At 45.5% G+C, this 26,231-nt stretch overlaps 8 protein-coding genes across 12 annotated transcripts; 5 read left to right on the forward strand and 3 right to left on the reverse strand.

The window, feature by feature from the left end:
• Window positions 1-118: 118 nt before the first annotated feature.
• LOC117146746 (regulator of Ty1 transposition protein 10) lies at window positions 119-3,426 on the forward strand. Its single transcript, XM_033313222.1, has 3 exons — window positions 119-226; window positions 281-1,012; window positions 1,077-3,426. The coding sequence occupies exons 1-3, from the start codon at window positions 169-171 to the stop codon at window positions 3,281-3,283; spliced, it is 2,997 nt and encodes a 998-aa protein (XP_033169113.1). The 5' UTR covers window positions 119-168; the 3' UTR covers window positions 3,284-3,426.
• A 19-nt stretch (window positions 3,427-3,445) lies between these two features.
• Window positions 3,446-9,460, forward strand: LOC117146745 (ATP-binding cassette sub-family A member 17). Its single transcript, XM_033313221.1, has 11 exons — window positions 3,446-3,712; window positions 3,789-4,368; window positions 4,434-4,577; window positions 4,639-5,889; window positions 5,956-6,746; window positions 6,802-7,148; window positions 7,199-7,540; window positions 7,618-7,765; window positions 7,840-8,037; window positions 8,103-8,924; window positions 8,988-9,460. The coding sequence occupies exons 1-11, from the start codon at window positions 3,450-3,452 to the stop codon at window positions 9,172-9,174; spliced, it is 5,073 nt and encodes a 1,690-aa protein (XP_033169112.1). The 5' UTR covers window positions 3,446-3,449; the 3' UTR covers window positions 9,175-9,460.
• Window positions 9,461-9,543: 83 nt separating this feature from the next.
• Window positions 9,544-10,688, forward strand: LOC117146748. Its single transcript, XM_033313224.1, has 2 exons — window positions 9,544-9,628; window positions 9,810-10,688. Exons 1-2 carry the CDS (start codon window positions 9,619-9,621, stop codon window positions 10,490-10,492), a joined length of 693 nt encoding a protein of 230 aa, XP_033169115.1. The 5' UTR covers window positions 9,544-9,618; the 3' UTR covers window positions 10,493-10,688.
• A 141-nt stretch (window positions 10,689-10,829) lies between these two features.
• On the reverse strand, window positions 10,830-14,024 carry LOC117146747 (EF-hand domain-containing family member C2). Its single transcript, XM_033313223.1, has 4 exons — window positions 13,915-14,024; window positions 13,309-13,856; window positions 12,981-13,254; window positions 10,830-12,443 (listed from the first exon to the last, which is right to left on the reverse strand). The coding sequence occupies exons 1-4, from the start codon at window positions 13,963-13,965 to the stop codon at window positions 10,935-10,937; spliced, it is 2,382 nt and encodes a 793-aa protein (XP_033169114.1). The 5' UTR covers window positions 13,966-14,024; the 3' UTR covers window positions 10,830-10,934.
• Window positions 14,025-14,207: 183 nt separating this feature from the next.
• Window positions 14,208-15,882, reverse strand: LOC117146749 (platelet-activating factor acetylhydrolase IB subunit beta homolog). Of its 2 annotated transcripts, XM_033313227.1 has the most exons (3): window positions 15,536-15,882; window positions 14,993-15,463; window positions 14,208-14,925 (listed from the first exon to the last, which is right to left on the reverse strand). In XM_033313227.1, exons 2-3 carry the CDS (start codon window positions 15,386-15,388, stop codon window positions 14,644-14,646), a joined length of 678 nt encoding a protein of 225 aa, XP_033169118.1. In that variant the 5' UTR covers window positions 15,389-15,463; window positions 15,536-15,882; the 3' UTR covers window positions 14,208-14,643. The 2 variants fall into 2 exon arrangements, with proteins under 2 accessions (XP_033169118.1, XP_033169117.1); XM_033313226.1 differs by having other exon boundaries at window positions 14,993-15,882.
• A 429-nt stretch (window positions 15,883-16,311) lies between these two features.
• LOC117147888 (39S ribosomal protein S30, mitochondrial) lies at window positions 16,312-18,296 on the forward strand. The gene is made up of 2 exons (XM_033314972.1): window positions 16,312-16,876; window positions 17,037-18,296. Exons 1-2 carry the CDS (start codon window positions 16,419-16,421, stop codon window positions 18,250-18,252), a joined length of 1,674 nt encoding a protein of 557 aa, XP_033170863.1. The 5' UTR covers window positions 16,312-16,418; the 3' UTR covers window positions 18,253-18,296.
• A 785-nt stretch (window positions 18,297-19,081) lies between these two features.
• On the forward strand, window positions 19,082-23,734 carry LOC117146708 (rhophilin-2-A). Of its 2 annotated transcripts, none has more exons than XM_033313125.1 (12): window positions 19,082-19,172; window positions 20,400-20,541; window positions 20,866-20,982; window positions 21,077-21,204; window positions 21,342-21,495; window positions 21,552-21,992; window positions 22,069-22,225; window positions 22,291-22,538; window positions 22,597-22,726; window positions 22,804-23,129; window positions 23,184-23,336; window positions 23,407-23,734. In XM_033313125.1, exons 2-12 carry the CDS (start codon window positions 20,443-20,445, stop codon window positions 23,608-23,610), a joined length of 2,157 nt encoding a protein of 718 aa, XP_033169016.1. In that variant the 5' UTR covers window positions 19,082-19,172; window positions 20,400-20,442; the 3' UTR covers window positions 23,611-23,734. The 2 variants fall into 2 exon arrangements, with proteins under 2 accessions (XP_033169016.1, XP_033169015.1); XM_033313124.1 differs by lacking the exon at window positions 19,082-19,172 and adding an exon at window positions 19,203-19,328.
• Window positions 23,735-23,879: 145 nt separating this feature from the next.
• Window positions 23,880-26,101, reverse strand: LOC117146712 (E3 ubiquitin-protein ligase RNF185-like). 3 transcript variants are annotated; one of them, XM_033313131.1, is made up of 4 exons: window positions 26,078-26,101; window positions 24,595-25,199; window positions 24,365-24,531; window positions 23,880-24,297 (listed from the first exon to the last, which is right to left on the reverse strand). In XM_033313131.1, the coding sequence occupies exons 2-4, from the start codon at window positions 25,158-25,160 to the stop codon at window positions 24,197-24,199; spliced, it is 834 nt and encodes a 277-aa protein (XP_033169022.1). In that variant the 5' UTR covers window positions 25,161-25,199; window positions 26,078-26,101; the 3' UTR covers window positions 23,880-24,196. The 3 variants fall into 3 exon arrangements, with proteins under 3 accessions (XP_033169022.1, XP_033169021.1, XP_033169020.1); XM_033313130.1 differs by having other exon boundaries at window positions 25,969-26,094; XM_033313129.1 differs by having other exon boundaries at window positions 25,886-26,094.
• Between the last annotated feature and the right edge of the window lie 130 nt (window positions 26,102-26,231).

Raw genomic sequence — 26,231 nt, forward strand, 5'->3', positions numbered from 1 at the left:
TGATGCAAATAACGAAATTAATCTTATTAGTAGTATATTCAAATTTGAATTAATTAATTAACCGCGCGGTCCACATACCGCCGTTCCACATTTACTTATGTTCAAACTGCCACGACATGGTCACACTGAACGCTTATGTTTATCAAAACAACGTGTTGTTATTAAATTATGGTTTTGATTTCTGACGCATTTGGCCTGGAAATATCCCCAAACGGGATCCTGGTTGGTATGTATATTGCCAAATCCTTACAACGCGTTCTCATAAACATCATATACCCAGGTCATGGCGATCAAGCGGTGGTATATAGCTCAAAAGACAAAATCGAGTTGCCGGTTCAACTGCGCGAGGGAAAAGTTCGAGGATTTGCGTGGAGTTCCTTGCGTAAATCGCAAAGATTATTATTGCTATATAGCGAGAACGAATACTCCCTGATTAGGTGTACCACCAGCTCCGGAAAGGATCTCTTTCAGCTCGTTTACGAGGGCGAAACCAAAGATTGGATTAATGCCGCTCTGTTCTTGGACGATGAAAACGAATCGGAGGATCGCAAACGATTCGTTCTTCACACATCGCACAGTGCTCTCCTTTATATGGAATATGATCTAACGTCGAATGCAGATTGCACTGTCTTGGAGCTGGCTCGATGCACCGACAGTTCCATACTCTATTACACTAAACTCCATGGTAGTTCCTTTGATAAACTGGCTATCATAAGTGGCAATGCCTTTGGAGAACTTTTGGTATGGCAAACGCAGTTTCCCACAGAATCCGATCCAAAATCTGTAATGAAAACATATCCCCTGCTCTTGCGCCTTGAAGCGCACAATGGAGTGATCCACTCAATTGAGTTTGACTTGGAGTCGCAGTTACTGGTGACCACATCGGATGATCGTTCGGTCAAGTTTTGGAATATACAAAAGCCGGGCGACTGGACAACAGCTCAAATAAAGCCCATGTTCAGTTGTTACGGACACAGTTCGCGTGTTATGTGCGTTGTTATACTTAAAATCGGTAAGATTTTCTGGAAATATAACTATATTTGTTTGTTTTTCTATAACTATTCTTGCCATTACAGATGACCGTACATTTGTGGCTAGCGGCGGTGAGGATTCCTACGTCTGCATCTGGAGTTCTTTTGGTGAATTAATCCTGAAGCGTCGTCAGCAATTCGGAGCGCCAATTTGGAGGCTAGGCTTCAGCCAGGATACGCAAGTCCTCTATAGCACCAGTTCAACGGGCAATTTGGTCGGGCAAAATCTTAAAGAAGTTCTTAATCGACCCAAAATCGAATCCGCCATGTTAAGCAGTCTGGGCGATGTAAATGAATTCGTGAGAAATCTAAAGTTTGTCAATAATGAGATAATTGTGGGTTTGAGTAGCTCAAACCGCTTGCATTACACCCGAATATCCACGGATTCTTCGCATGAGAATGAGTGGCTCATGGTCAATGACTTTCCGTCGTACAAACGCACTGTTTTGGAAGTATTTGATAACATTATAGCCACCTGTGGACATCGGCGCATAACACTGCACAGGTATAACACAGATACAAATGATTTCGAACAACTATTCGATGGCATTAGGATGAAGGGCACTATACGCTCATTCAAATTCCTAAGCAGAGATCGTTATCTAGTGTCCGATAATTTGGGCTACTGCCTGCTACTGCAAACCCACCAGCTGCATATAGAGTCGCACATCGCACTATTCAATAACCGCGAACCGTGGATAACTGCGGCCCTGCTCATTTCAGAGCAATATCTATTGTTGGGCAACCGCGAGGGACATGTGATGCTCTACTACCGCAGCAGTGCCAACGACGACTTCCAATTGAAGGACTCCATTCGGTATTTACACGGTAAAATGGGCTCGAACTTCTTTAAGTTGTTCAGTCTTAATGCGGACAATGCCCATGTGATGAGTGGTGGGCATGAGGCATTTTTAAAATACCTAAATGTGAGATTCTCTGACTCAACACTAAGTGTTAGCCAACGTGAGGGCATTCCATTGGCTTGGGTCGAAGCATCTCCCTCGCAGGACTTGATCTTGGGCTTCAACGACAATCACATTGTGGCCTGGTCGCGACGAAATGATGTCCTCCTGCAATTGGCCTGCGGCGGAGGCCATCGCTGCTGGGACTTTCGATTGAGTAATGCTGATAGTCAACTTTCCATAGCGTATGTGAAGCAAAAGCGTGTGTACTTCTATCGCAACTCACTCTACAATGCCGTTGACAATCGGATTAAGGATATCAAACCCAATAACTGGCACGTACGAAATTGCAATGTCCTTCGACTCATTACGCCGAGAAATCAATCCGATCCCTTTATTCTTTCCGCTGGCGATGATAATATCATAAAAGTCACCCAAGTGACCAAGGACTCATTGTCTCAACGTGCGGAATTGCATTCCCATATCTCAACAGTGCGAAGTTTGCAGGCGATTCCATACAAATCGAGTGGCGGCGACTCCAGTACTTGGCTTGTTTTCTCCGTCGGCGGACGATCGCAATTGTGCATTAGCCAACTTAGCATAGATGCGAGCAATAAATGCTGGATTAGTGAACTATCCAGCCACACACTGCACAACGTGGTCGCATCCAAAACGGGTACCATTGAAGCGCGACTGATGGCCATAGATGTTGTGGAGCATTCGGATGAGGATCTCTTTTCCATATATGTTGCAGGCGGCGATGGAAATATAAGGCACTATATGTGGAAGCTTGATACACCCAATCAACTAGATCTAAAACATTTTGTAGATATGCAGAGATGCCCACTGGGCATTCAGTGGATTGCGAGCAAGGGAATGCTGTTGGTATCCACAACAAGTGGCGAAATCTACGGCTTTGATCGTACCCTAGAAACGACATATGTTCAGCTTCAGTTGCACGTAACTGGTATAAATACCATAGATATATATGTGGATAGGCATCTTTTGCACATTCTATCCGGCGGGGATGACGAAAGCATTAAGTACACGGTACTCAACCTGAATAACAATAATGTGGAACAACAAACCGAGTACTCGGGTCTTCACAATGCCCAAGTTAATGCCCTGGCCATACATTGTCCCACCAAAAGTGTCGCAGCATCCGGATTGTTCGCCTATACCTGCAGCATAGATCGGCAGATCTATAGAATAGATCTCAGCACGCATAAATATAACCGGGTTGGTTATACGTGCATAGCAGACGTGAAAGGAATGCTCCTGGATGCTCATCAGCGAATGTATTTCTACGGATGTGGACTGCAGACTGTGCGCTTAAGTGATATACTTTAGGAGACTTTACTCCTTCGTGTATCATTGGCACTTTTGTACATTTGTTGTGTTGTCTAGTGTTTAACTGCCTCATCTGTCATTTGTTAGATTAGTTATAACTTGAGAAGTGAGTGGCGTTAATTTGTATATTTGTATTTAAATAAATGTGAATGTAGAGCCTATTCAAATGCCTTGCCAAATTTGCCATGTCTTTTGCCTGCTGGTTTGGAAGAACTTTCAAAAACAAAAACACCACAAGCTAGTCTTAGTTCTGTCGCTTGTCTTGCCTGTGATGTCGTCCTTATTTCTGCTATTCATTCGCTCCTCGAGTGACTCAAATATGAGAGACTACTCGATCCGAGCAGAGGCCGAACTTCTGGAGTTCAGCTGGAGCTCACTCATTGACAAAATCCACGAGAGACGCGCCAAAATGACAAGTAAGCAGCGAAAGTAAGTAGAGCCTAATATCTAATATCTTAGATATTGAAGTGGCTCGTATCATTCACTCCATTTCCGCCACTTGTAGTTTTACAACAAACGTATTCATTCCGGACATTCGAGTGGCGTTCGCACCCAACTCAAATGCTGCACTGCGACAGCTGATGGCCGATGCCCTGGGTAAACTTTCCATGTCCGAAGATAAGATTGTCGACTTTGGGAACTGCAACGATATGCGCATCCACGCCGCCTCCGAACATTATTTGGCAAGTGTCTGCTTCCGTAATGTGGATGACTCACTGAATGGCCTGCCCACCGTGCTGAACTTTGCCATAATCATGCCGTCGGAGTTGCGCAACTACGAGGACACTTGGATCGGCGACAGCTGGAAGGAAACCACTACGCTGATGGATCGTGATGTCGCCGAGGACGACGAGTACGACGAGGATGGCTACACGGACTATATGGGCGAGGGCTTCGTGCCGCTGCAGTACCACATCAGCATGCAGTTCCTGAGAGCCACGGCTGCCAAGGTGGAGAAGTTACCCAAGGTCCTGATGCGTCGCTTCAATGAGAATCCCAATGTGCTGCTCTCCGAGGGCATAGGAACTTCGGTCGTATTGCTAATACTTCTGGGTTTCATGTTCCCGGTGACCGTCCTAACTACGGTTCGTCCAATTCCATAGCCAAACATTCCAGCTTACATTCAACTTTCGCTTTCCCACTTTTCTAGCTGATCGTTGAGGAACGCGAACTGGGACAGCGTTATATGTTGGAGACACTCAACGCGAGTGCAACATTGCAAATGGCAACGTGGTTCCTCAATGTCTTCGCACACTTCCTGATTACCTCATTGCTCATCACAATTCTGCTGAAGGTATGTACATGTACTCTCGAATCCAGCATGAGGAATCCAACATGCAGCTCGGCATTTTCAGATCCAATGGAATGGAGCGACGGCAGCTATCAACAAGTGCCCCTGGCCCATCTTACTATGCTTCCTCATCTCGTACGGATGCGCTGTGACCAGTTTGATAATACTCATGGCATCGGCCATGCGCAGATCGAGAGTTGCTATGGTTATGGCACCGATCATCTGGATACTGCTGGCCCTGCCGCTTCTATCGAAGAAGGAACTCCTGTCCGATGGGCCAGATGTGTTCTACGGATTCGTCACCGTCCTTCTGTGCAACGTATCATTCAGTCGCGGTCTCTCGAAGATCTTCTACATCGAGGACTACACGCTGGGAGTGACAATAGGAAAGTATATGTTCTACAGAGTCAGCCACTCCGATTTCGGACTCTTTGTGCCGATCGTTTGTTTCTACATACAGACCATTTTTTGCATCCTACTCGCGCTGATTTTCGAAAACAATACCTACGTTTGGCTGGCGATTCGCGTGAAGAGTCTGCTGAAGAGGTACCATGCCACCAAGTCGGCCGTGGGCGGGTTGAAACGTGAGGTTCCAGCAGTTAGTTTTTCAAAAACTTCAGCTCAAGCTCTCATCGAATTTCGTGGCGTATGGCAAATGTATTCGAAATCGACCTTTGTCGTGCAGGACATCACGATGAGTGTGTATCCCGGCGAGGTGGTCGCTCTACTGGGCCACAATTCATCGGGCAAGAGCACGATCGTAAAGATGTTGTATGGCCTGACAAAGCCCAAGCTTGGCGAGATCTATCTGTCCGGTTTCAATATAGTAACGCAACGAAAAGAGGCACGGAAAAATGCCTCAATTTCTATGTCGCACAAAAGCCTGTTCACCGAGTTCGTGGTGCTCGATCATCTAGTGTTCCTCTCCAGGCTGCGGGGTCTCAGCAAGATCAAGGCCAAGCTAGAGGCTAAAGCACTTCTTCGATATCTAAAGCTTGAGGATTGGGAAAAGTCTCCGGTCAATGAGCTGACCAGCGGGCAGCGGAGAGTGCTGCAGTTCCTATGCGCCTTCGCTGGAGGCAAGCAGATCGTCATCCTGGACAAGCCGTTCGATGGAATCGATGAGCAGCGGACCAGTCTGTTCTACACTTTGATTCTGGAGCAAAAGAAGAACCGCTCCATTTTCTTCACATCCAACAATCAAAAAGTGGCCAGCGGAATCGCCGATCGCATTTTTGTAATCGCCAAGGGCAAACTGCAGGCGTTTGGAACGGAAAAGAAGCTGTGCAGGATGTTAAACGAGTCCTATCGTTTGGTATGATGTGATCTGATATGATATGATATTATAATATTCAAATAGTAATCCCTTTTAATCCAACAGCTTATTTTTGGCAACGAAAAGTGCAGTTTCCGGGATGTGTATGCGTTCATGGCGAACTTTATACCGGAAATGGAGATGGACTCCATCTTGGCCGACTGCGCCTCCTTCCTTATCAAGCACAAATACCATACCGAACTGATTAGTTTGATCGATAACTTGGCCAGAGTGAAACATGAACTAAACGTATATAGTTTCGAAGTTCATGAGTGCAGCATTGATGACATCTTAGTTAGCCTGTACACGCGTGTTGAGTCCACTTTAGAGTTTGGCCAGCCCGGACTACAAACACTTCCAGTAAGCGGACAAGAAGAGCCCGCAAAGTGGAGATTCCTCATACCGATCATGCACTTGCTGGAGGAGCTGCGTCAGCTGCTGATCGCCGACACGCGCAACTGGTTTATACCAATTCTAAAGCTGACTCTGCCATCGCTCGTCGTCGTCTGGACACTGAGTATGCCATATTTCTGGCACAACTGCCGGCAACCGGGACACATTACCTTTCCGATGTCCGATCATGGCGATGGCATCATACTCATGCAAAAGGATTCGCTACATGGCGAACTACTGGTGGCCAGTGAGGAGTATGCCAAAGTGGGGGTCACAGAGGTGGGCAAGTCTGTGGACATCACGACCTTCATCTATAACTACGAGTACAAAAACTGTCTGTTGTCGGATGCGGACATTATGGAGGCGGTCATATTCTCAAATGCCCAGATCGAGGTGCTCTTCAACACGAAGTGGCCACACACAGCTCCGGATAGCTTGGCTCAGGCTTTGAACTCGCTGGCAGTGTATGTTCCATGTTGTCATATCGCATCAAATTTACCATTGTGCATCCATTTTCAGTGCCTTCATCGGTGGGGAGGCGGGCATCAAGGTGGAACTGGAGGTGCTGCCCTTCTCGACCATCCACACGCTGCAACTGCATTTGAATATCGATGGATACGACTTGATCTTCGCCAGCTGCCTGAGCTTCTGCTTCTGCTGCATCTGGAGCATACCCCTGCTCCACATGACGCTCAGCAGGGACGGTCGCTACAACTACGTGGAACTGATTGCCGGCATGCCGACTATCGTGCTCATCGTGGCCTTCCTGATCTACGACCTATTGGTGGTGCTGCTCGCCCTGTTTCCCATTAACATAGCCGTCATATTCTTTCACTGGGACTTGCTAATGGACTCCAATATACACAGTACGTTCATCGCCGTACACATATATGCATATTGCTAATATGATCTGCAGTATACTCCGTCTATGTCATGTTCCTCATTGCGGCGTGTGTGCTTAGCTTGAATATTTTGATAGCCATCATGCCGATCTCGGATATGCCCTTTGTGTACCTAAACGTGCTCCTTGCCTACTCACTGGGCATTTTGGTTTACATAGCAGTGAAGGAACTGTGGCCATTTACGAATCCCAACACAGCCCACTTCCTATTGCTCGACTTCCATCCGTTCTATGCCCTGCTGCACAATCTGATGCGCATCGCCAGCATTTCGGAGAAGATCTGGCTCTGCAGCGATCGGCAAATTTACGAGACCAGTGTCTATGCGGACCAGTGCCAAACGATTCCCAACTGTTGTGGTGAGGAGGCATCCATCAAGGGTTCAGCTAGTGACCTAGTGTTCCTTCATAATCTTAACTATTTCAACTATCCGCAGATGACGATGCACAGGAGTTCTACCACCTGCGATACCTGTGCTGTGTATACCTCCTGCTCGTCGTGGTGTGGATCTCGATTTTCATATTCCTCAAATCGCATATGGTGAAGCGAAGGCCACGACAACCGAAGTACTTTTGGGATAGTGAGTGAGTTCGAGTTCCCGTGTTGCTCCTCCATTTCAAAAATCAGTATATTGTTTATAACCGACGTGTTTCCCAAGTCCGGATAGCAAATACGATCAGAACATACTGCACATCATGGAGCCCAGCGAGCTGGAGAACACCTGGATCCATGAAAAATCGCGTGTGAGCACCTTGGAACGCAACCACATAGAATCAAAAGCCCTGCATGTGGAGCATTTGAGCGTCTTCTTTGGCCTAAGAGCGGCACTCAAGCACATTGACTTCATGGTCAATCGGTAATGGATGACCATATGCGAAATATCCATATCCATCCAACTAAGTAATGTCCATATCATGTTAGCTATCAAGTCATGAGCATCTTCGGCGCCAATGGAACTGGGAAAAGTGTGCTGCTGAAGACGATTCTCGGCATTTACACACCCAGTTCGGGACGGATAATCAGCTCCAAGAGGGTTCCATACAAGTCGAAGGACTTGGAATGCCATATGGTGGGCTACAGTGCCCAGGAGTTTCAAACGATGCGATCGCTGACCGTAATGGAGACGTGGTATCTGATACTGCGCATTCGACGCTCCAAGCGGAGTTCCCTCCGCACGGAGGCCACGAAGTTGTGCAAAATCTTCGGGCTGTACAAGTATCGCTTCAACTCGCTGTCCATCTGCAGCCAGGGCGTACTGAAAAGACTGAGTCTCGGCATAGCCCTGATAAGCGATGCCGAGCTCATCCTGCTGGACGATCCCTTCACCCACTTGGACATCGTGTCGCAGCGCAGCATGCTGCACATAATCCACGACTTGCGCAGGTTTGGTCACAGCGTGATCTATACGTGCAGCGACACCGCGTACTCCACGCCCGCCCTACGAATGGCTACGCTGAGCTATCCAGGCATCGCGGTGATTGGCGAGCGCGAGGAGCTGCAGCAGAACTACTACGCATCGTACTACATGGTGGAGACGAGAATCCATCTGGCCGAGCTGGGCAGTCCCATTGACTTTGACTCGCAGTCGTCGGAGGCCAAGGAGGATAGGGCAGGGACCACTGGGACGTTATGGCGGCGCAGGCATCAGGAGTTCTCCGCGGCTTTCACTGACAGCGCGGACAGATGGAAGTACTTAAAGCTGTGCGGAGTCATCGAAAATGTATTTCCACATGCCATTATCAAGTGAGGCAAATCTGAGATATCCACTCTAATTCTAATTCCCATTCCTTTTCCATACACCTGCAGGAATGTTAGTTTTCCCAGGGTCTGCTTCTGGCTGTCCAGTCACATGTACCCCATGTCCAGGATCGTCGATACACTGCATCGCAACAAGCAGGATTTCCATTCCTACTCGGTGTCCCAGCCGTCGGTAAACTGTGTGTTCCTTAGCATTCATAGCCAGAAACACAACAAGGATGCATATCCTTACTAAACGAACTGTGTAAAGTGATTAAGTAAAGAATTATATGCAGGAAGTTATAGTATTATTATTGCTAGCACATGGATTTCATATCTAATATCTATTCAATTTCCTCTTTTCAAAACTGTTATCAAATGTTAAACATGCGAGTGCAACAATTTCGAGATGCATTATCCAAAATAGCAGACACTGATAAAAACCATTATATATGTATATATATTCCATGCCAATTTCCTAATGGTTCCATTGGCGATACACGCTAGTTCCGGCAGCACGCGCGAATAGTATACTGTTTGTCCAAGCCGTGTTTTCCACACAAGAGGTGAACGTTGCCCATGTAACCGTCGCCGTCCGCCGATGGCGATGGCGATAAGGAGGCGCCGCCGTCTATAAAAAGCGAGTCTGGACAAAAGTGGTCTCGTTTTTGAAACAGCACCTCCAAGCCGGTTTACCAACATGAAAGTTTGTACGTCGAACAATGGATTAAACCACATCGCTTAAATCATTCATTGGATCATTGGATTAGCAGATTGGATTATATGGATACTACAAAAATATGATCATAATGTCTGCCCATAAAACATGATAGCTTTAAGATCATATTGTTAAATCTATATTAAAATTGTGGCATATTCTTTCGTCTTCAGGGATTGCACAGCATCTATTTGTGGTGATCCTAGTGTCCTCGGCGGTGCCATTGACCGATGCCTTGGGCAGCACCGTTTGTGCGGATCGCTTCAATGGCCTGTCGTTCGCGGATCCGGCCAGCTGCTCCAGCTTCTTTGTGTGCCAGCGTGGTAATGCCGTTCGGCGCGAGTGCTCCAATGGCCTGTTCTACGATCCAAAGATCCAGACGTGCAATCTGCCCGGACTAGTCAAATGTTTCAACGGGGATCGCGGCGGTGCTGTGCTGGGTGATGTCAAAGCCAACGTCACCTTGGTGCCCGATGGAAAGGCCAAGGAGGAGGCCACAGCGACGACAACACAAACCACCACCTGTCCTCCGACGACGACAGTGACACCGGCAGTGACCACCAAGAAATCGAAACTTATGCTCGATGCCGAGGATGCAGATGATGCCCATTCCATGTTACATGTTACTCCGTATCCACTCAGCAACAGAATCGATGTGCTGAGATCCCAGCGCGATTGCCGTGGAATAAACGATGGCGAGTACTTGACAGATCCCAAACATTGCCGTCGTTTCTATATGTGCCATAAGAATCGGGTCAAGCGCCATAATTGCCCACGGAATCAGTGGTTCGATCGGGAGACGAAATCCTGCCAAGATCGCGAGTTGGTACTGAATTGCCCAGTCAATCGGAATTAGTCGTGTTTTCCAATAGCGGATACAATATACAATGGTTGCCATAGTAGCATATGTGGATATCGTAAATAATGTTCAATGATCTTGGTTCTTGGATCCCAAAATATCAGTTTATATCAGATATATAAATCAATTATAACACCATTGGTAAAATAAACCAAAGAAACATTCGAAAAAATGCAGCATGAAAAGCATATATTTTTTTTTAATTCTAACTTAAAAACTATCTATATAAGTACGAAATATACTAAGTTTTGCTAATGCAGAATATTGTTATTTAAAATTAGCAAGATTCCATACATTCCATCTTTGCCTTTTTCCAATTCCCTAGTTAAGAAAATCGATTTTTCAAAATATATTTTTCGAAGATTCAAGTTAAAGTTAGGAATTACAACAAATAATTTGGAACAAAATGTGTGTGTGCTCTGCAGGATTCGTGTCTCAATCAAGCCACGTGCTGTGCGTCCTCCTCATGCATCTTGTGGGCATCGGTATCGGGCATGGCCGATGGTGGCATTATCCTGCCACCCTCTGCAATCGCATCGTTGTTCTTCTCGCCGCCGGCTGGCAAGTTGAGGGGCAGATTGATCTCCCTCAGGAAGCAGGTGAAGTTCACCACACGACCCTTGTTCAGGAAGGGGATCTTGGGGCAGAGCTCGAAGGCGTGGTTCACGGGCAGCATGTCGCAGCCCTTGCCGCAGGATACGTCGATGAAGTTCATCAGGTCGCACACCTCGATGTCGTCGCACTCGTTGCGATTCAGAATCGAGAGTATATTGTCGATCAGTTCCAGGGAGAATGGCAGGCGACAGCCCCGCAGTGCCGATCTCACCTTAACCTCGGGCAGGAATGGCTGGTTGGTCGGATTGATGTGATGGAAGTGCTCCATCAGATCATCCCGAGCATTCCACAGGGTTCTCTTCAGCTCGAGATGAGCCGCCGCCCGCACCGTGGATCGATCGCAGGCATTTGGCTGACTCTTCTCCGCCGAAAAGTGCCGGCAGAGGCTGATGATCTCGTGATCGCTGATCTGGTTACCCATGATGCTGATCAGGGCGCCCTTGAAACTCTCGAAGGACACAAAGACATCACGCTTCTTCTCAAGGTCCGTACAGTCCGGAACACACGATCCCACAAACTCCGCCATGCGATTCTGCAGGGCACTCTTCACCTTCTCCATGATCACACCCACATTTGCATGGGGAAAGGTCTCCGGATGGTGCTCCATGTACACGAGCGTGTATTCATCCGCCGAGACTATGTGAAAGATGAAGTCCTTCAGCGACATGGTCGATCCGACAAAGAAGTTCCATGGCATATAGTACTGCGGCTGCTTGCAGGAGAACCTCTCCTGGCCAGGCAACTCCAAGCGTGTGCGCTTCATGAACTCGCCACCGAGGAATCCGGAGTTGCGCACCGCAATCTCCTGGATTTGCAGCGTATCATCGCACAGATAGTAGCTAATCACAAAGATTCGCTCGCAGTTCGCCTTGATGGTCGAGAGCATTTTGGCGCCAAAGCGGAGCACATAACGATCGTATTTGATGAACTTTTTGAAATCGGACTTTGGCGGCTTCGGTTCCACCGATATGCAATTGCCCACCGAATCCTCGTAGCTACCCCATCCATTGTACGGTGGCAATTGTCGTTCCGATCTATGGTCAGCACAATCATCGGATCTCGCGGGGATCGGCAGTGGGGTAAAGTCCTGTATGCCATATCGCTGGCGGTAATAGTTCTGGGTGAAGGGATCCAGTTCGGTTATCACCACCGCACGGCCATACACGTTTATCACACTGCCTATCTGGAGATCCTTTTCCCTATAGTAATGGATCTCCTTGTTTCCGGTGTTCAGCGGATCCACGCAATAGCGCACGTTGCGCATATTGGTGCCCAGGACGTTCAGTAGCGTCATCGGGGTCATCTGTCCTGGCAGCTGGAGTCCTTCGAACTCCTAACAAACAGAAATATGGTATTTATCATAAAATATGATTTTTTCGAACGGATTTACCATCATAACTTGGCCAAATAGCTGGCAAACTGATAGTTTTTCCATAAAAATATGTATAAATATGGCAAAAATACGATATTATGACAGGAATACGATATAATTTGGTCAAAATTACAGTTTTACACTGCTAATAAGGTGAATTACCTACACTCTTAAATATATCTATATAAATATGGCAAAAATACGATATAATTACAGGAATACAATATAATTTGGTCAAAATTACAGTTTTGCACTGCTAATAAGGTGAATTATCTTCAATCTTAATTATAACTACAGGTTTATAAGGAAATTGGGAGATTTCAAATATCAGGAGATACGAAACTACAAATTTCAATAGCAGGGAATCACAAGAAGATATGTAAATCTGGCTAAAACATCTTGGGATCTGGGCTCCAACATCCCAATTTACTTTGCTAATATCGTATTGTAAGTCGTAATGGTGAGTACCAGGTGCCATCTATACTTATATATACTTACTCGCGCCAAGCGTCCGCGTTTGAGAAAAACGGTTGGGCCGTCGCGACCTGAGTTGCGAATGTGCTGCTCCTTGATTTCGATGGTATCGTCGGAGAGGTAGTAGCACACCTCCAGCTTGCGTACGTCTCCGAACTCGGTTCTATCGTCCCAGTACGCCTGGAACTTGAGTATTTGCCTATCGTACTTGAGGAACTGGGCAAACGGATGATTCTTCGGTATGAGATTACCAGATCGCGGTTGGTTTTCACGCTTGCGTTGCTCCTCGGTGGGATCGCTATGAGAATGGACAGTATAAATGGGTAATTTCCGCGCTTCAATTATCGTTTACCATGGCGATTTGACCGGATCGGGAACGGCTATGCCGCGTTTGTTCAAGAAGGCCCTTGTGAACGGATCACAATCGGTGATATGATACTGGCGGTCAAATATCTGAACAGTCTGATCCACGTTCAGATCGATGAGGGACATGAACTCATTGTCGCACGGCGGCGCCTTCTGGACCCGCTGCCTGTGAACCACACATCCCTGCACAATTCCCGAGTTGTCCACCCGGGGCTCGTAGATCTCCAAGGTACCATCCTCCAGATAGTAGTAGATCTTGACCTTGCGCACCAGATAGGGCGCATGGTAGACCTCCTGAAGGGTCTGCTTGAAGTAGGCATGGAAGCACAGCACCTTCTTGTCGTACGCCAGCCATGGAGGCATCCGGGGACCCGAACGTGGCGGATATATGGAGGATGCCCCAACGGGGGGACAGCTTATGTCCACCGTAACGCTGCCCGATTCCGCAGGAGGCGGTTGCTGTCGATCACTCAGCATGCTCAGACCTTGGACATTGGCCAGCGATTGCGGTTTGGGGTAATGTCCCTTGGATACCTGTTACTCGCATAGATGCATATCTAAACCCAATTGATGGTCAATCCGAAGTACTTACATCGCGGAAGAGAGTCCCCGGAAGAAGGGGCATTCCAGGAATGCGCAGCATTGTGTATATTTTATGAGAATTGAACCGTTTTCGACCTTTTCTCTTTGGAAATATTTTGTATATTTGGTGTACGCTCTAAATGTAATACAGAGCACTATTGAAGAAAATTCAAGACCAGATCCTGCGGAGCCTACTGTGTTTTACTCTTTTTCTTTTTATTTCTCCAAGTTCGCATACTTCCTATTTGAGGATTCGGCCTCTTTCAAAAAAATCAACCACTTGTACACTTATCAAACGTCTCCCACGGTTTGCATTCAACTTTACTTCTTATTGTCAATGCATAAAATAGTAATAAAACATATAGAATACTGTCAATGTTATAAACAAACACAAGTTAATTTGTGGGTGCTCAAACGGAAATGGTAAAAGGAACGAATGCAAGCGAAAATCCATAAATGTCTGATGCTTGAAGATAACTTATAGTTTACCCAATGAGACAGTCATTTCGGTTTTTATCTTATCAATACAATGTAAAATAATATTATGCAATGGTATATGCGATGGTTTACTATTCGATACGAAAAATGTATGCTTAATTGTGAGTTAGTCTCGCAGCTCTATTGCTTTTGAGATTTCAAAAAATACATTTCTTGTTTTAAGTTATATTCTGGGAATTGTTTGTGGTATATGTATGTGTGTATGTATGTATATATAATGGATAGCTGCTGGATGTTCCTTTTATTCGGAGGGAGTGAGATCGTTTTCAGGTTCGTTTTCGTTGAGAATTTGAGAAAGCAGATCGTAGAGTGGTTCTAATATCTTTTTCGCTCCAGCGTTGGTCAGATTCTTATAGTCGAACATATCGTGATGACTGATGCTGCCGTCGCTCTGGACCAAACCCTTGTCAATGGCCACCGTCTGGACGCGATACAAGCCCTTGGTCAATCCATTGACCACCTCGTTGATTTTGGCATTCTTTTCGCGCAACTTATTGGGCTGCTGGCCACGCGGCAGTAGCGACTGCAAGTGAGAGGTAGATGGCAATGGTGAGGATTTACTGCGACTGGCTAATAACACAACTACTTACGGGCAAAACGATGTAGGCGTTGGGCAGCTTTTGACGTATTTTCGTTACGTTCGCGAGCACACCCTCGGCCACTTCCTCCGCGCTGTTGCGCACGTTATTGGTGCCCACATGGAGGACGACGATTTTGGGACTCACATTGTCCAGCGCACCGTTTTCGATGCGCCACAGTACGTGCTCGGTGCAGTCGTCGCGAATGCTGAAGTTAAGGCAGTGCAGCGGCGCAAAGTACTGATTCCAGGCCTCCGTGTCCTGGACGGTCTCGAAGATGCAGTCGCCGAGGAATATCACATCCGGATCCTTTTCGCGGCAATCGGAGATGAACCGGCGGTGTATGCTGTGCCAACGCTTGTCGCCATCCAGATCGGGCAATGGGGTGGGCAGCACGCAGGGATTCATTTCGTCGGCGTGCTCAGATTCAGTTGCAGATCAAAAGTGAGTGTCAGTTAAAGATTCCGATTTCGATTTCTATTCCTATTTCGATTTCGATTCAGTTGCAGTTTCAGCATGCGGATGAATGCGGCATCGGCTGCGGCTTAGTCTTACCGGGTACTTGGGCGTTCTGCTCGGCTTGCAGTGACAGCGTTGCAGTCGTGGACAAACAAATCAACTGATCTTCGCTAGCATAAACTGCTCCGTACCGTTGTTTACTTTAATAAATCGTTTTTATGGCGAAGATTTTTTGCCTTTTTTTTTTGTTTTAGGTTACCTTAACATCAACACCCGTAAATTTCGTGGAATTATTTGGCCACACTCGTGCACATGGAAATTGTCAAGGAATTACGGTTGGAAAGATTTATAAGTTTATTTTAATTTGGTATAGAAAATCTATGATTTCTTGGTAAGCGTTTATGTTTTCGTGTTTAGAGAGATGGTAGATGTTTGGTATTTTTCCAGGGCTGGAAAGTGTTGCCTAGCAGTGTTGCACTTGGAACAGCTGAATAAGTTAGCGAAAACGTTATACGGTCACATATGTTATTGCTTGTAAGGTGCATTTTATTCAAAGTATTATTATCAAGTGCGTTATGGCTGGGAAGTCTGGTAATTATTATTTACAATTGGGATTTTTAAATATATCAAATACATATAAATGAAGCAAGACTATTTTGTAAGCTTTTTCTAGAGAGCTTAACAAATATTACGATGATTTATTTCAAAAATATAAAGATTTAAGATTTAAGAAAGCTAAATTTTTAAATAGTAAAGGACTATGATTTATCATGTATTATTGGTGAACTGCATAAATATCAATATACCATTACACTTACTGGCATCGCAAAACTTTCCGTCGCTACCTTGGCGCAACCTATTCCGAATTCAGCGTGCGGTCACACTGCAGCAATGACATAACCTAGTTATTGTCAAAGAAACTGAAGTTAATTTTATTTCTTCGAAAACATAAATCGCAACTTGCGTTAGGTTCGACGGCATGTTGAAGCTTAACCGTGTTCGCCAGCTGCGAACGACGTACAAGCGCTGTTTGGCCGGCCAGTCGCAGCTGCAGCTGAATAGCACGGACGCAGAGCCGGTATATCCGGAGATTCAGGATCCGTCCTTCAAGGCGCGCAAGCAGAAGGATGCGGCCAACTGGCACGAGGAAATCCGGCAGGTGCCGACGGTGGAGGAGAAGATGATCAAAATCAATATGCCCCGCTATTACGGCTTCAAGGTGGTCGACTTCAACGACTCGAAAATTCCCTACAATGCACTGCCGCTCACGCAACATTATACGCGCACAGTGCTCGAGGATTTGCCATCAGAAACGGAGAAGAAGGCACAGACTCAGGACTCCGAGCAGGAGCAGCAGCAGCCGAGCGAGGATAGTCTTTTCAAGGCGGCTCGCGGGGATGTCATCGATGCCCTCGAGTTTGCCCACGACTACTACAAGTGGGTACAACGAGGTCCGCTTCCAACGAACCAAGTTCTCCGGCGAGTTTGCGGACAGTAGCTTGTCCAACTCACTTAAGAACTCGGATTGGTTGGAGTGGCCCTAGTTAAAAGTTCGGTCGTCTGTTATTAATTTATTCTCCCCCATTACTAAGCGTAGGCACCTGGAAAAGCAACCCAACTCCGCCGAATCGAACCCCGTTGAACGTGAGCGCATCCTAACGCAGATCATTGTGGAACAGCTGAACAGAGCTCTGCTGCAGTCGCTCAGCGAGGAGTACAAGCACCTGGATGAGCTCGAGGTCGACTACAATCCACGCCACGAAGCCTTCTGGGCCGTTGGCGGCGTAGATCCTCCCAAGAACGTGCAGAAATCGAAGAAGGGCCGGGAATGGCAAAAGGATATGGCAAACGAGAGCGTTGATCGGCTGGTTCAGTATACGGGAGCGCCGTATCTTGCCCTGCGCCATCGCAAGCAATTGTCGCCTTGGAAAACGGAAGCGGAAAGCGAAAACCTCGAGCTGAGCAAACAGCTGCCCCGTTTCAAGCACGACCCGCGAACCCTCGGCTACAGCACCAAGCATCAGCACGCCACCAATGTGCCAGGCTATTGGCCCAAAGGAAATGAGCATAACTTCGGCCTGCTCTCATTTCAATCGCGTGCACACCTGCAGATCCGTCCGAAATCGTTCGGCGAGCAGGATCAGCTGGAGGCTCTGCATGCGCTGGCGATTAAATCGTCATACGCCTGGCTTTTGGCCCAGGCGAACTACAATGGCTTCAACACCTACAACGAACTGACCTATCCCATGAACACTCAAACTGTGATCACGAACGGCAGGGAATGGAGCTTCTACGAGTATCAGCTTAATACGCTGCTGCTGCACGGCACGAACGTGGCGGAAAATCCCCGTGTCAACTTCTGTCGCGGTACAAAGCCGCTTCCACTCTACGCCGAGATTTCGGCGAGCGGCAAGTGCGTTGATTTCAACGATACCGCACTGCGGCACCTGCTCAACTTCTATGCCAATGCGCCATCGATTCAGCGGAGTATTGGGGAGCAGCAGCCGTATGTTGCCTCCGACGTTTCCGCCTATGAGAACGCCGAACAGCGTGACTTTATCAATAAGACCTTCAAATATTTGGCATCAAACCGACCGCGACACTTGGAGTTACCCGAAATCTACCTGTGGGAGAAGCTATACAAGATCGATAACAAAAATCGCGCCATGGAGGCTAAGAGACGCTTCTTCGAGCTGAACATCAATCCTTGGCAGCGAACGCTGGACACACATGACAAGGAGTATGTGCCGCGGGCAGTCCGACCAGACGTCCCTAAGAATAAGAACAGGTTCAAGAAGACGTACTACCCTTAAATGAATAAAGATAAACACTTCCTAAGGTTACACTTGTTAAAAAAGCGGCATTTTTAATGCAAAATAGAGGATTGGCGATTCGGAGCAACGAAACGGTGTACAAAGTTGCCTTAAACTTTGATTAACTCAATTTTCCGCAAACTTTCTTCAGTATCTTAATGATTTTTAATATAAATGTTTTGTTAAATTTAAAGGGAGTGCCTTACAAAGTACATATATATATTTATTAACTTTGTTATGTTCGTCGATAAAATCTTCTGTTAATTTATAAGGTAGTTTTTCTTATCTTAAATTCTTTCCAATAGATATGATTATAAAAATACCTGGAATTTTGCCAATTATTAGTGCTGATGATGCTAAAACTTGCCAATGCAATGCTTGTTATCATTATTTAATTGTTTATGCAGCACATATTTATTCTAGATTCCATTGTTTATTTCATTTATCAGCAAACATACCGCAGTTATCTCAAAAAGTGGGTAAAATGCGGCTACACTGGACCAGAACAATATTTTTCGAACGTAAAAGAGGTTTATAATGCTATAGGGTAGTTAAAATCTTTTTACCAAATCATAAATTGAACATAAGGTTTATATGATATTCCATATAAGTACATTTCAAACTCTTACTTAGTCTGGTAATATGTATGTATTAATAACTTGATTTTGTATTATCGCATTTATTATAGTAGTCTTACATATTTGATAATAACTTTATAGTCCTATTTCAAAGTTAGGATTGCTAAAAAGAAGTTACCACTTGTTGACTATTTCGGTAACGTCCCAGCTAACCGTATGGTATGTTATAACGGCCGTGCGACGGTCACACTGGATCTGAATAGTTAGGCTCGAGTAAATAACCAGTTTGAGACTTTACGGTGGTTCGGAAACTCGTACCTGGCGCTTCGGTTGTCCAAAAAGGTAGAGCAGTAACCTGTTGCATATATATTTTTTTTTTTTTGGTAATAGTGGAAAGTGTAGTGCAGACAAGAGTCGAACCCAACTGATATTGAGTCGAAATTCCGTTGGGCGAGTGCTGAAAAATCTTGAATATTGATCGTGGAGTATGTGGATACGGTGAGCATTTGTGGGCAAACAAGTGTATTTCTCGGTTATTTTCTTCTATTTTTTCGTGGAGCCCATCGAGCTTATAAAGTTGTAAGCCGTGGTGTATAATAATGTGTATAATAATTATGCCATAACATAGCAGTAGTACAAAAGTATGCTACTGATGATGTGGAATAAGCACGGATTATCATAAATATGCCATGGACTCTGTGGAATGCCAGTGTGAAATAGTGAAACCAGTGGCCAACCACATATTTGTCTACATCTATATATATGTCTATGTGTATATATATATCTATATCTATATCTATGTCTATTCCTCCCCCTCCGATCGCGAGCGATCCGATAAAACACTGTGTTTATGCTTTGCATTCTGCGATCTCATGAATACGTGAAATCAACATCGAAATCCCCAGCCAACCGACGTGCTTGCATGTGTGTATAGTTTAGTTGAAACAAAAAAGAATTAACGACAACGACAACCGAATGGCAGTTAATTCCTATTGTTTTCGAGCGGCCTGTCCCAGAAATACCGTTCGATCACAAGCTTCATATCTCGGTGTCCCAGAATTCCAGTTCTTGGCCCACACTTTTTATAGATATGAACGGACTTTTATGATCTTGACATGTTTAGGTCGTCGTCTATGCTCAAACCCTTTAATATTCGGGCACTTTGTGAGCTTCTAGTGTTGCATTAAATAATAATAATTGAATAATTGCAATCCTATGTGTTTATTCACCATATCTCAAGATGAGTTTGCCCTGGAGCAGTGGCATGACGGTTATATTATGTTGATGTTTGGCGCTACTTAAATGGCTCGCTCGAATCGAAAACCGTTAAGGCGATTGATGAGTTTGACCTCCTAAAGCTGAAGAAGAAGAAATGCGGTTCTATCTTTAGCTACTCCATGTGCATACATACGAAAAACGAGCAGCTCGTGTTATAATAGTTAGTTAGTTACACCATTCATAACGCGACAAGCGCTGCATGGGATTTTCATGATCTTGGTCGGAAGTCTATTATAGAACTCTATGTGCATCTAACCACAAATTGAAAAGTAATCCAGTGTTTATTGGCAGTCCTTTTGGCTCATAATCATTTCGGATTTCGGATCTTTGAACCATGGATGAAAAGGAGCACGAATTGTCGACGCGGGTGGCGAAAAGCGAGGAGAACGAGGATGACGAGAAGCTGAATGAGTTATCCTTTTGCTTTGTTCGGGTGAGTATTTATTTATTTATGTTTTTGTGCATTCAGCGATGCGTAAAATGCCAAGTGGTATTAATCATATGGATTGTATAAATATTAATTTTTTCCAATTGTAATTGTTATCACCTAAAACACCATAAATGATTGTATCACCCAAAAGCTTTGTTATGGAATATTTGATTCTGAACACTGAGTCATAACTTTAAGGGATCGCTATCATGACTAATGACGTACAGGAATCCGCCAATAAAAGCCAATATCTCCACAATATAGCCTTAAATTCGTGTATATATATTTAGATGTACTCGATATAATCACATACCATCCTGTTTCCAGGGTTCAGATCCACGAGCTGCCACTTGTCGCAGCAAACTCCAAAACAGGCGATGCAAATTAAACAAAGAAATAAATAAGGAACTCCGCCTTCGAGCTGGTGCCGAGAATCTATATAAGGTGGGTACCTTACCTTCCCTTATCACTTTGAACCTACATATGCATGTCCATGCCAAAACTAACTGCATATCTTTATGTATATATATATATTTAGGCCACATCGAATCGCAAACTGCGCGACACAGTTGCCTTGGAATTAAGCTTTGTCAACTCAAATTTGCAACTGCTGAAGGAGCAACTGGCCGAGTTGAATTCGTCGGTGGAAATCTATCAGAGCGAAAGGTGAGACAATAAGCCCGCTCCTGGGATAAGAAACTGGGTGGAAAGACCCACACACAAGGTCTAACTTTCAAGGAAGCAGGCAGTTTGAAGCTATTCCTTTGATGATATTATAATAATAATCCTCTAATACTCCCTAGTCACAATGGAATTATGCCCATGATACCGCTGGGACTGAAGGAAACCAAGGAGATCAATTTCATGGAACCCTTCTCCGACTTCATCCTGGAACACTACAGCGAGGAGCCCTCAATGTACATAGATGCCATAGCAGATATGACGGACACGAGACAGGTAATGACTCATACATATATCAGAGTTTAATGCTTAACTAATCCAATTTCTAATAGGCATCCAAAACACCGTCACGAGATGCCCTGGGAGTGGCGCTACTTTTCCGCTACTACAACACGCTGTATTACGTGGAGCGTCGCTTCTTTCCGCCGGATCGTAACCTGGGCGTGTACTTCGAGTGGTACGACTCGCTCACGGGAGTTCCCTCGTGCCAGCGGACCATCGCGTTCGAGAAAGCCTGCACCCTGTTCAATCTGGGCGGCATATATACACAGATCGGCGCTCGACACGATCGCACGACGGAACGGGGTCTCGACTTGGCCGTGGATAGTTTTCTACGGGCCGCCGGGGTCTTTCGTCACATCTACGATACGTTCACGAATGCGCCATCGATGGACCTAAAGCCACAGGTCCTGGACGTGCTCGTTTCGCTGATGCTTTCCCAGGCGCGAGAATGCCTCTTTGAGAAGCTCCAGCTGCAGATCGAGGCGATGAGCGTGAGTATCCGTCAGCATATATAGAATATAGTATAGTATGTAGTTACATAATTGTATCATCTATATAACCATACAGTACGATTGCCAGGCGTTTCGGGATTTGGCTGGCGAGGCTGCTCAAATATCGCACGAGTACAATGAGATGCACAAGAATATCCAGGCAAACGATACGCACACCTATCTTCCGGAATGCTGGGCCGGTCTAGTGCCAGTCAAGGCGGAACTTTACAAAGGTAGAATGGGTTATCACCTCGTAATGGGAATATTCATACTAAAGTGGGATTGTAAACGCCAACAGCATTCGCACATTTCTACAAGGCACGGAGCATAGATGCGACGGACGAGCTGAAGGCATCCAAGTCAAGTCAAAAGAACCAGGAATCCTTCATCGGCAATTCCCAGGAGGTGGAGCGCATCTCCACCGCCGACTATGGAGCCAGCGATGAGGCGTCCACCTCCATTGCCAACAAACTGGCCCACTTAAAGGAGGCGCTGGCCAGCATCGAGGAAGCCCAGCGATTGCAGCGGATGTGTCGGTTCTTGAAGGTAAATATACTTCTTATATCCTATAGCCTAACTCTAACCTTTAACTTGAATCTTTAAGAACAAGGCATCGCTGACTGAAGTCATGAAGGAGGTGCACTCCAAATCGCAGGAGGAGCTCGAGAAGTTCAGACTGCAAGCTTCAGCCAAAAATATAGAAGATGGCGATCTTCTAGAGCGATCGGTTGAAGGTACATATATCATACATATCCTACTCAAGATAAGCCGATGTCTTCATGTAATTATGTACATACATCCATATCCTCAGCATCTTCGAAGTTCACGTTATCCCTGACCGGACCCGACTTCACATCGCACAAGGTTAAGGATCCCTTCAAGCGCCTCGGGCCGATTGCAATATTCTCGGCGAGACGCCACTGGACAGCGCCCAGATGTGTGCGCCTCCAGAAGGGTTCCTCCCTGTATCACAGCGTGCCCAGCAATAACAACAAGTGCCCATTGGATAACGATGATGACGAGGAGCACGATGGTGGATACAATCTGTACAAGGAGGAGTTTGAGAACTTTGGCTTCCATGTGCGCGGCGATGCTCCGGTTATCATTGCCCACGTTGAGATTAATTCATTGGCAGACGTAAGTGATTGCCACTTCCATCGATTCGTCGTATAATGTAGGCATTATTTGCAGCTTGGCGGCATCAAGGAGGGTGACTTCATAGTCGAGATAGCCGGCGTGGACGTCAAGTGGTACTCGCATCAGCAGGTAGTGCAGCTCATACAATCCTGCGGCTCCACACTCGAGCTGAGAGTGATAACGCCCATGGATCGCAACTACTTGAAGGTGCATTTTGTTTATTAATCATACGTAAATAATAAGCAAACTAATACTAATTCACCTTGTTTACGAACAGCCATTGTCGTCGAAGGGCTCATTATCAACGCTATCGGCGGCCAGTTCATCGGGCATTTCATCCGGATTTCCCAGTCCCACAAGTATTGCGGCCAAGCCCAAGCTCCACCTGAAGACATCCTCTAGTTCGCGGCCCGCTGGCAGCGTTTCATCCAGTTCGTGGAATCCGTTTCGGCGAACGCCTAGCTTAGCTAAAATATTTTAAGTAGCCACCAGTTTTATTTTGTGTTTTATTTTTTGCTCTTAAGGCAATGGCCATTTCAAGTTAAAAAGAATGTTGTGTAGTTTAAGTTAAGCAATAAACTTAATTTTTAAAAGCCCCTCTATTATACCCATAATTTATTTTATTACTATTGATTTAATCGCTCCCAATCACCCATCGATAATAATCTACACGGAAAACGAATTGAAATAAATGTTTTTAATGTTTTATCGAGTTTAAAATTTATATTTTTACACTTTTTGACATCTACATTTTAAATAAATCATTACGATCCAATGATTTCGAAATTTCAGTTTTTTACGCTGAGAGTCGTAGGGTATCGCGGCCTTTTTGAAATAGTTTGGGGTACCCAATCCACTTCTGTTTTGCGAATTCTCAAATTACAATTATAACCGAATGCTTACAATTTATGTTAATTAATCACACCAACGACTATTGCCCAACGAGTTTAAGAATATTGTTGATTTAACTGGAGGATACTGCTATATGATTACTTCGGACGCTTTCCATACACATTTGAATATAGGTTCTTCTTATCGGGGTGATGTCTCTACGCGTTCGCAGATTGCTATGCATAGAACAGCCACATTATGCACACAAGGGCCAGATACAAAAAGAGCTTGGACAGGGCCTGTTCATACTGGTATTGCCTTGTTCCTCGAACAGCAACTAAATACATGGGCAAATGTTATTTAATGTCAAGCATAGAACTATTGAGATGACATGTAAAACCTACCAGGCGGACGTGGTTCGCCAAAGTTGAAGGTAGATGTTATGAACCCGAAAGGAAAAGCTCCAATGCCGAAGGACATGTGAAATCCGTCGCCGAATCCGAATCCAGGGAACCCGGGAACAGGATCTGGTTCTGTCCGGTGTCCAGCGGGGCGTGGTGGAACTTTGTTACTGCAAAGCACATATAAGTTGGGTAATTGAACAATACTCATGTTGAAAGTGGTCCAAACCTACCGTGGATCTTGCTGGTGTGTACTATTTCTTCCGTACAGAGGTATGACCTTATCCTTATCAACGGCAGCTTTGCAAACGGGACAGAGTTTGCGATTGGGACGCGTCAGGAGCCACTGATGCAGGCACGGCCAGCAGAACAGATGGCCGCACATGCTGACCACAGCATCCTTGGCGGTGTCCAGGCATATGTTGCACTCGTAGAGCGAGTCGTCTGCGTTATGTTCCTTCTCCTTGTCCTTTTCATTGGCTTTCGTGTCCGTATCGGTGCCACCGGATGGATAGCCACCCTTCAGATCGGCCTTATTGCCACCAGATAGATAGTCTCCAGTAAAGGAATACGAAGTGTTGGACGTATTCAGTTCCGATGACGCCGAATCGGTTGGAATCGAGGTACCCAGCGGGCGCAATTGACTTGTAGATGACTCCTCAGCCAAGGGTTCTGTGATATCCCGAGTCCAGGCGATCTTGTCGTAGCTCACGTTGTTGGACAAAGTCGATGATGACGACGATGCTCCGGTTGATGTGCTGGGAAGCTCCGCTGTGGTTGCAATTTTGGGTTCCTCCATGGTTTGCCCAGGATGCTGGTAAAGTTTTAATCGTTCAAGCTGCAACGTAACGTTGGATGATTTAGAAACCCGAATTTGCTGTCTGTGTTCTCCCTATTGACAAGAGCCTAGATTGCTTAGATTAGACAACTAGGGTCCGTACTTTCTTGAATATGACTTAATTTAATTAAATACTTCAAGCGTAGGTTTCCCCCGAGTTCCGCAGCATTCAGCATTTGTCCGACCCGAGGGGGTGGTGTTTATGGCTACGAAAACCGCCCAAAGGGCGTATTTACCGCCAGCTCTTCAAGGATAATGCACCGAACATTCCCATTGACTGCACCCACATAAATAAAACAGCAAAAGTGCAATTTTGTTTGTTTTGCGCTGGCAAACAAGACGGTAGACCTGCATATGTACCTGAACCTATGTTCATAGTTATGTACACATCTATACACCCACAAGCACCCGCGTGTATATAGAGCGAGAAGGTTTCCATCTACCTGTTACATATGTACATTGGAAGCGATTATATGCTTATTTATACAGTACGTATAGCTGTTAAAGATGTCACATGATGTTTTTATGGAGCACTTCCTATTGGAGTCAAGGGGAATTATATGCTCATGTTTACTCAAAATCAACTTCGAGTGCCAGCCATTGCTTTTAAACGCATAAGAACTTAATTATACTATATATAACTTCTTGGGGCACAGCAAATAGTATAACTTCTTGAAATTACATACATTGTAAGTGTATTGTTTGCAAAACCTGACTTGTTTGCCCTCATTTTATTGTTCGTTTTCGCTCACAGTTTGCCTTTACTTGCCGTGCTAATTATTGTTAAACCGAATCAGAGAATGTTGCTAAATTATTTGTGTGGACAAGTGCGTTGTGTTACGGTAAAATTGGGAATTTATCAATTGACGTCTTAGCACCTCAAAACAATTGCAATGACGATACCTGACCGAGGCCGATAGACCTTTACCCTATCGGTAAATAGCTGCCTGTATAACAGCCCGTCTCCACTTGACCAAGGTCTACGCTCTCGTTCGATAACTATCGAGTTAGGCGAAAAATCTCGGGTCTCGA

This window comes from Drosophila mauritiana, chromosome X (genome assembly GCF_004382145.1).
Source record: "Drosophila mauritiana strain mau12 chromosome X, ASM438214v1, whole genome shotgun sequence".
NCBI lineage: Eukaryota > Metazoa > Arthropoda > Insecta > Diptera > Drosophilidae > Drosophila > Drosophila mauritiana.

Coding starts and splice junctions, on each gene's coding strand:
- LOC117146708 (XM_033313125.1), top strand. CDS start 20,443: ATGGATGAAAAGGAGCACGAATTGTCGACGCGGGTGGCGAAAAGCGAG. Junction 21,496..21,551: donor ATATGACGGACACGAGACAG/GTAATGACTCAT, acceptor AATTTCTAATAG/GCATCCAAAACACCGTCACG. Junction 22,226..22,290: donor CAAGGCGGAACTTTACAAAG/GTAGAATGGGTT, acceptor AAACGCCAACAG/CATTCGCACATTTCTACAAG.
- LOC117147888 (XM_033314972.1), top strand. CDS start 16,419: ATGTTGAAGCTTAACCGTGTTCGCCAGCTGCGAACGACGTACAAGCGC. Junction 16,877..17,036: donor TTTGCCCACGACTACTACAA/GTGGGTACAACG, acceptor TACTAAGCGTAG/GCACCTGGAAAAGCAACCCA.
- LOC117146745 (XM_033313221.1), top strand. CDS start 3,450: ATGCCTTGCCAAATTTGCCATGTCTTTTGCCTGCTGGTTTGGAAGAAC. Junction 6,747..6,801: donor GCTTTGAACTCGCTGGCAGT/GTATGTTCCATG, acceptor ATCCATTTTCAG/TGCCTTCATCGGTGGGGAGG. Junction 8,925..8,987: donor TTTCCACATGCCATTATCAA/GTGAGGCAAATC, acceptor ATACACCTGCAG/GAATGTTAGTTTTCCCAGGG.
- LOC117146746 (XM_033313222.1), top strand. CDS start 169: ATGGTTTTGATTTCTGACGCATTTGGCCTGGAAATATCCCCAAACGGG. Junction 227..280: donor CCCAAACGGGATCCTGGTTG/GTATGTATATTG, acceptor TCATATACCCAG/GTCATGGCGATCAAGCGGTG. Junction 1,013..1,076: donor CGTTGTTATACTTAAAATCG/GTAAGATTTTCT, acceptor TTGCCATTACAG/ATGACCGTACATTTGTGGCT.
- LOC117146747 (XM_033313223.1), bottom strand. CDS start 13,965: ATGCTGCGCATTCCTGGAATGCCCCTTCTTCCGGGGACTCTCTTCCGC. Junction 13,857..13,914: donor CGGGGACTCTCTTCCGCGAT/GTAAGTACTTCG, acceptor TGCGAGTAACAG/GTATCCAAGGGACATTACCC. Junction 12,444..12,980: donor AACGCGGACGCTTGGCGCGA/GTAAGTATATAT, acceptor TCTGTTTGTTAG/GAGTTCGAAGGACTCCAGCT.
- LOC117146712 (XM_033313131.1), bottom strand. CDS start 25,160: ATGGAGGAACCCAAAATTGCAACCACAGCGGAGCTTCCCAGCACATCA. Junction 24,532..24,594: donor ACACACCAGCAAGATCCACG/GTAGGTTTGGAC, acceptor TGTGCTTTGCAG/TAACAAAGTTCCACCACGCC. Junction 24,298..24,364: donor TGGCGAACCACGTCCGCCTG/GTAGGTTTTACA, acceptor CCATGTATTTAG/TTGCTGTTCGAGGAACAAGG.
- LOC117146749 (XM_033313227.1), bottom strand. CDS start 15,388: ATGAATCCCTGCGTGCTGCCCACCCCATTGCCCGATCTGGATGGCGAC. Junction 14,926..14,992: donor ACGCCTACATCGTTTTGCCC/GTAAGTAGTTGT, acceptor TCTCACTTGCAG/TCGCTACTGCCGCGTGGCCA.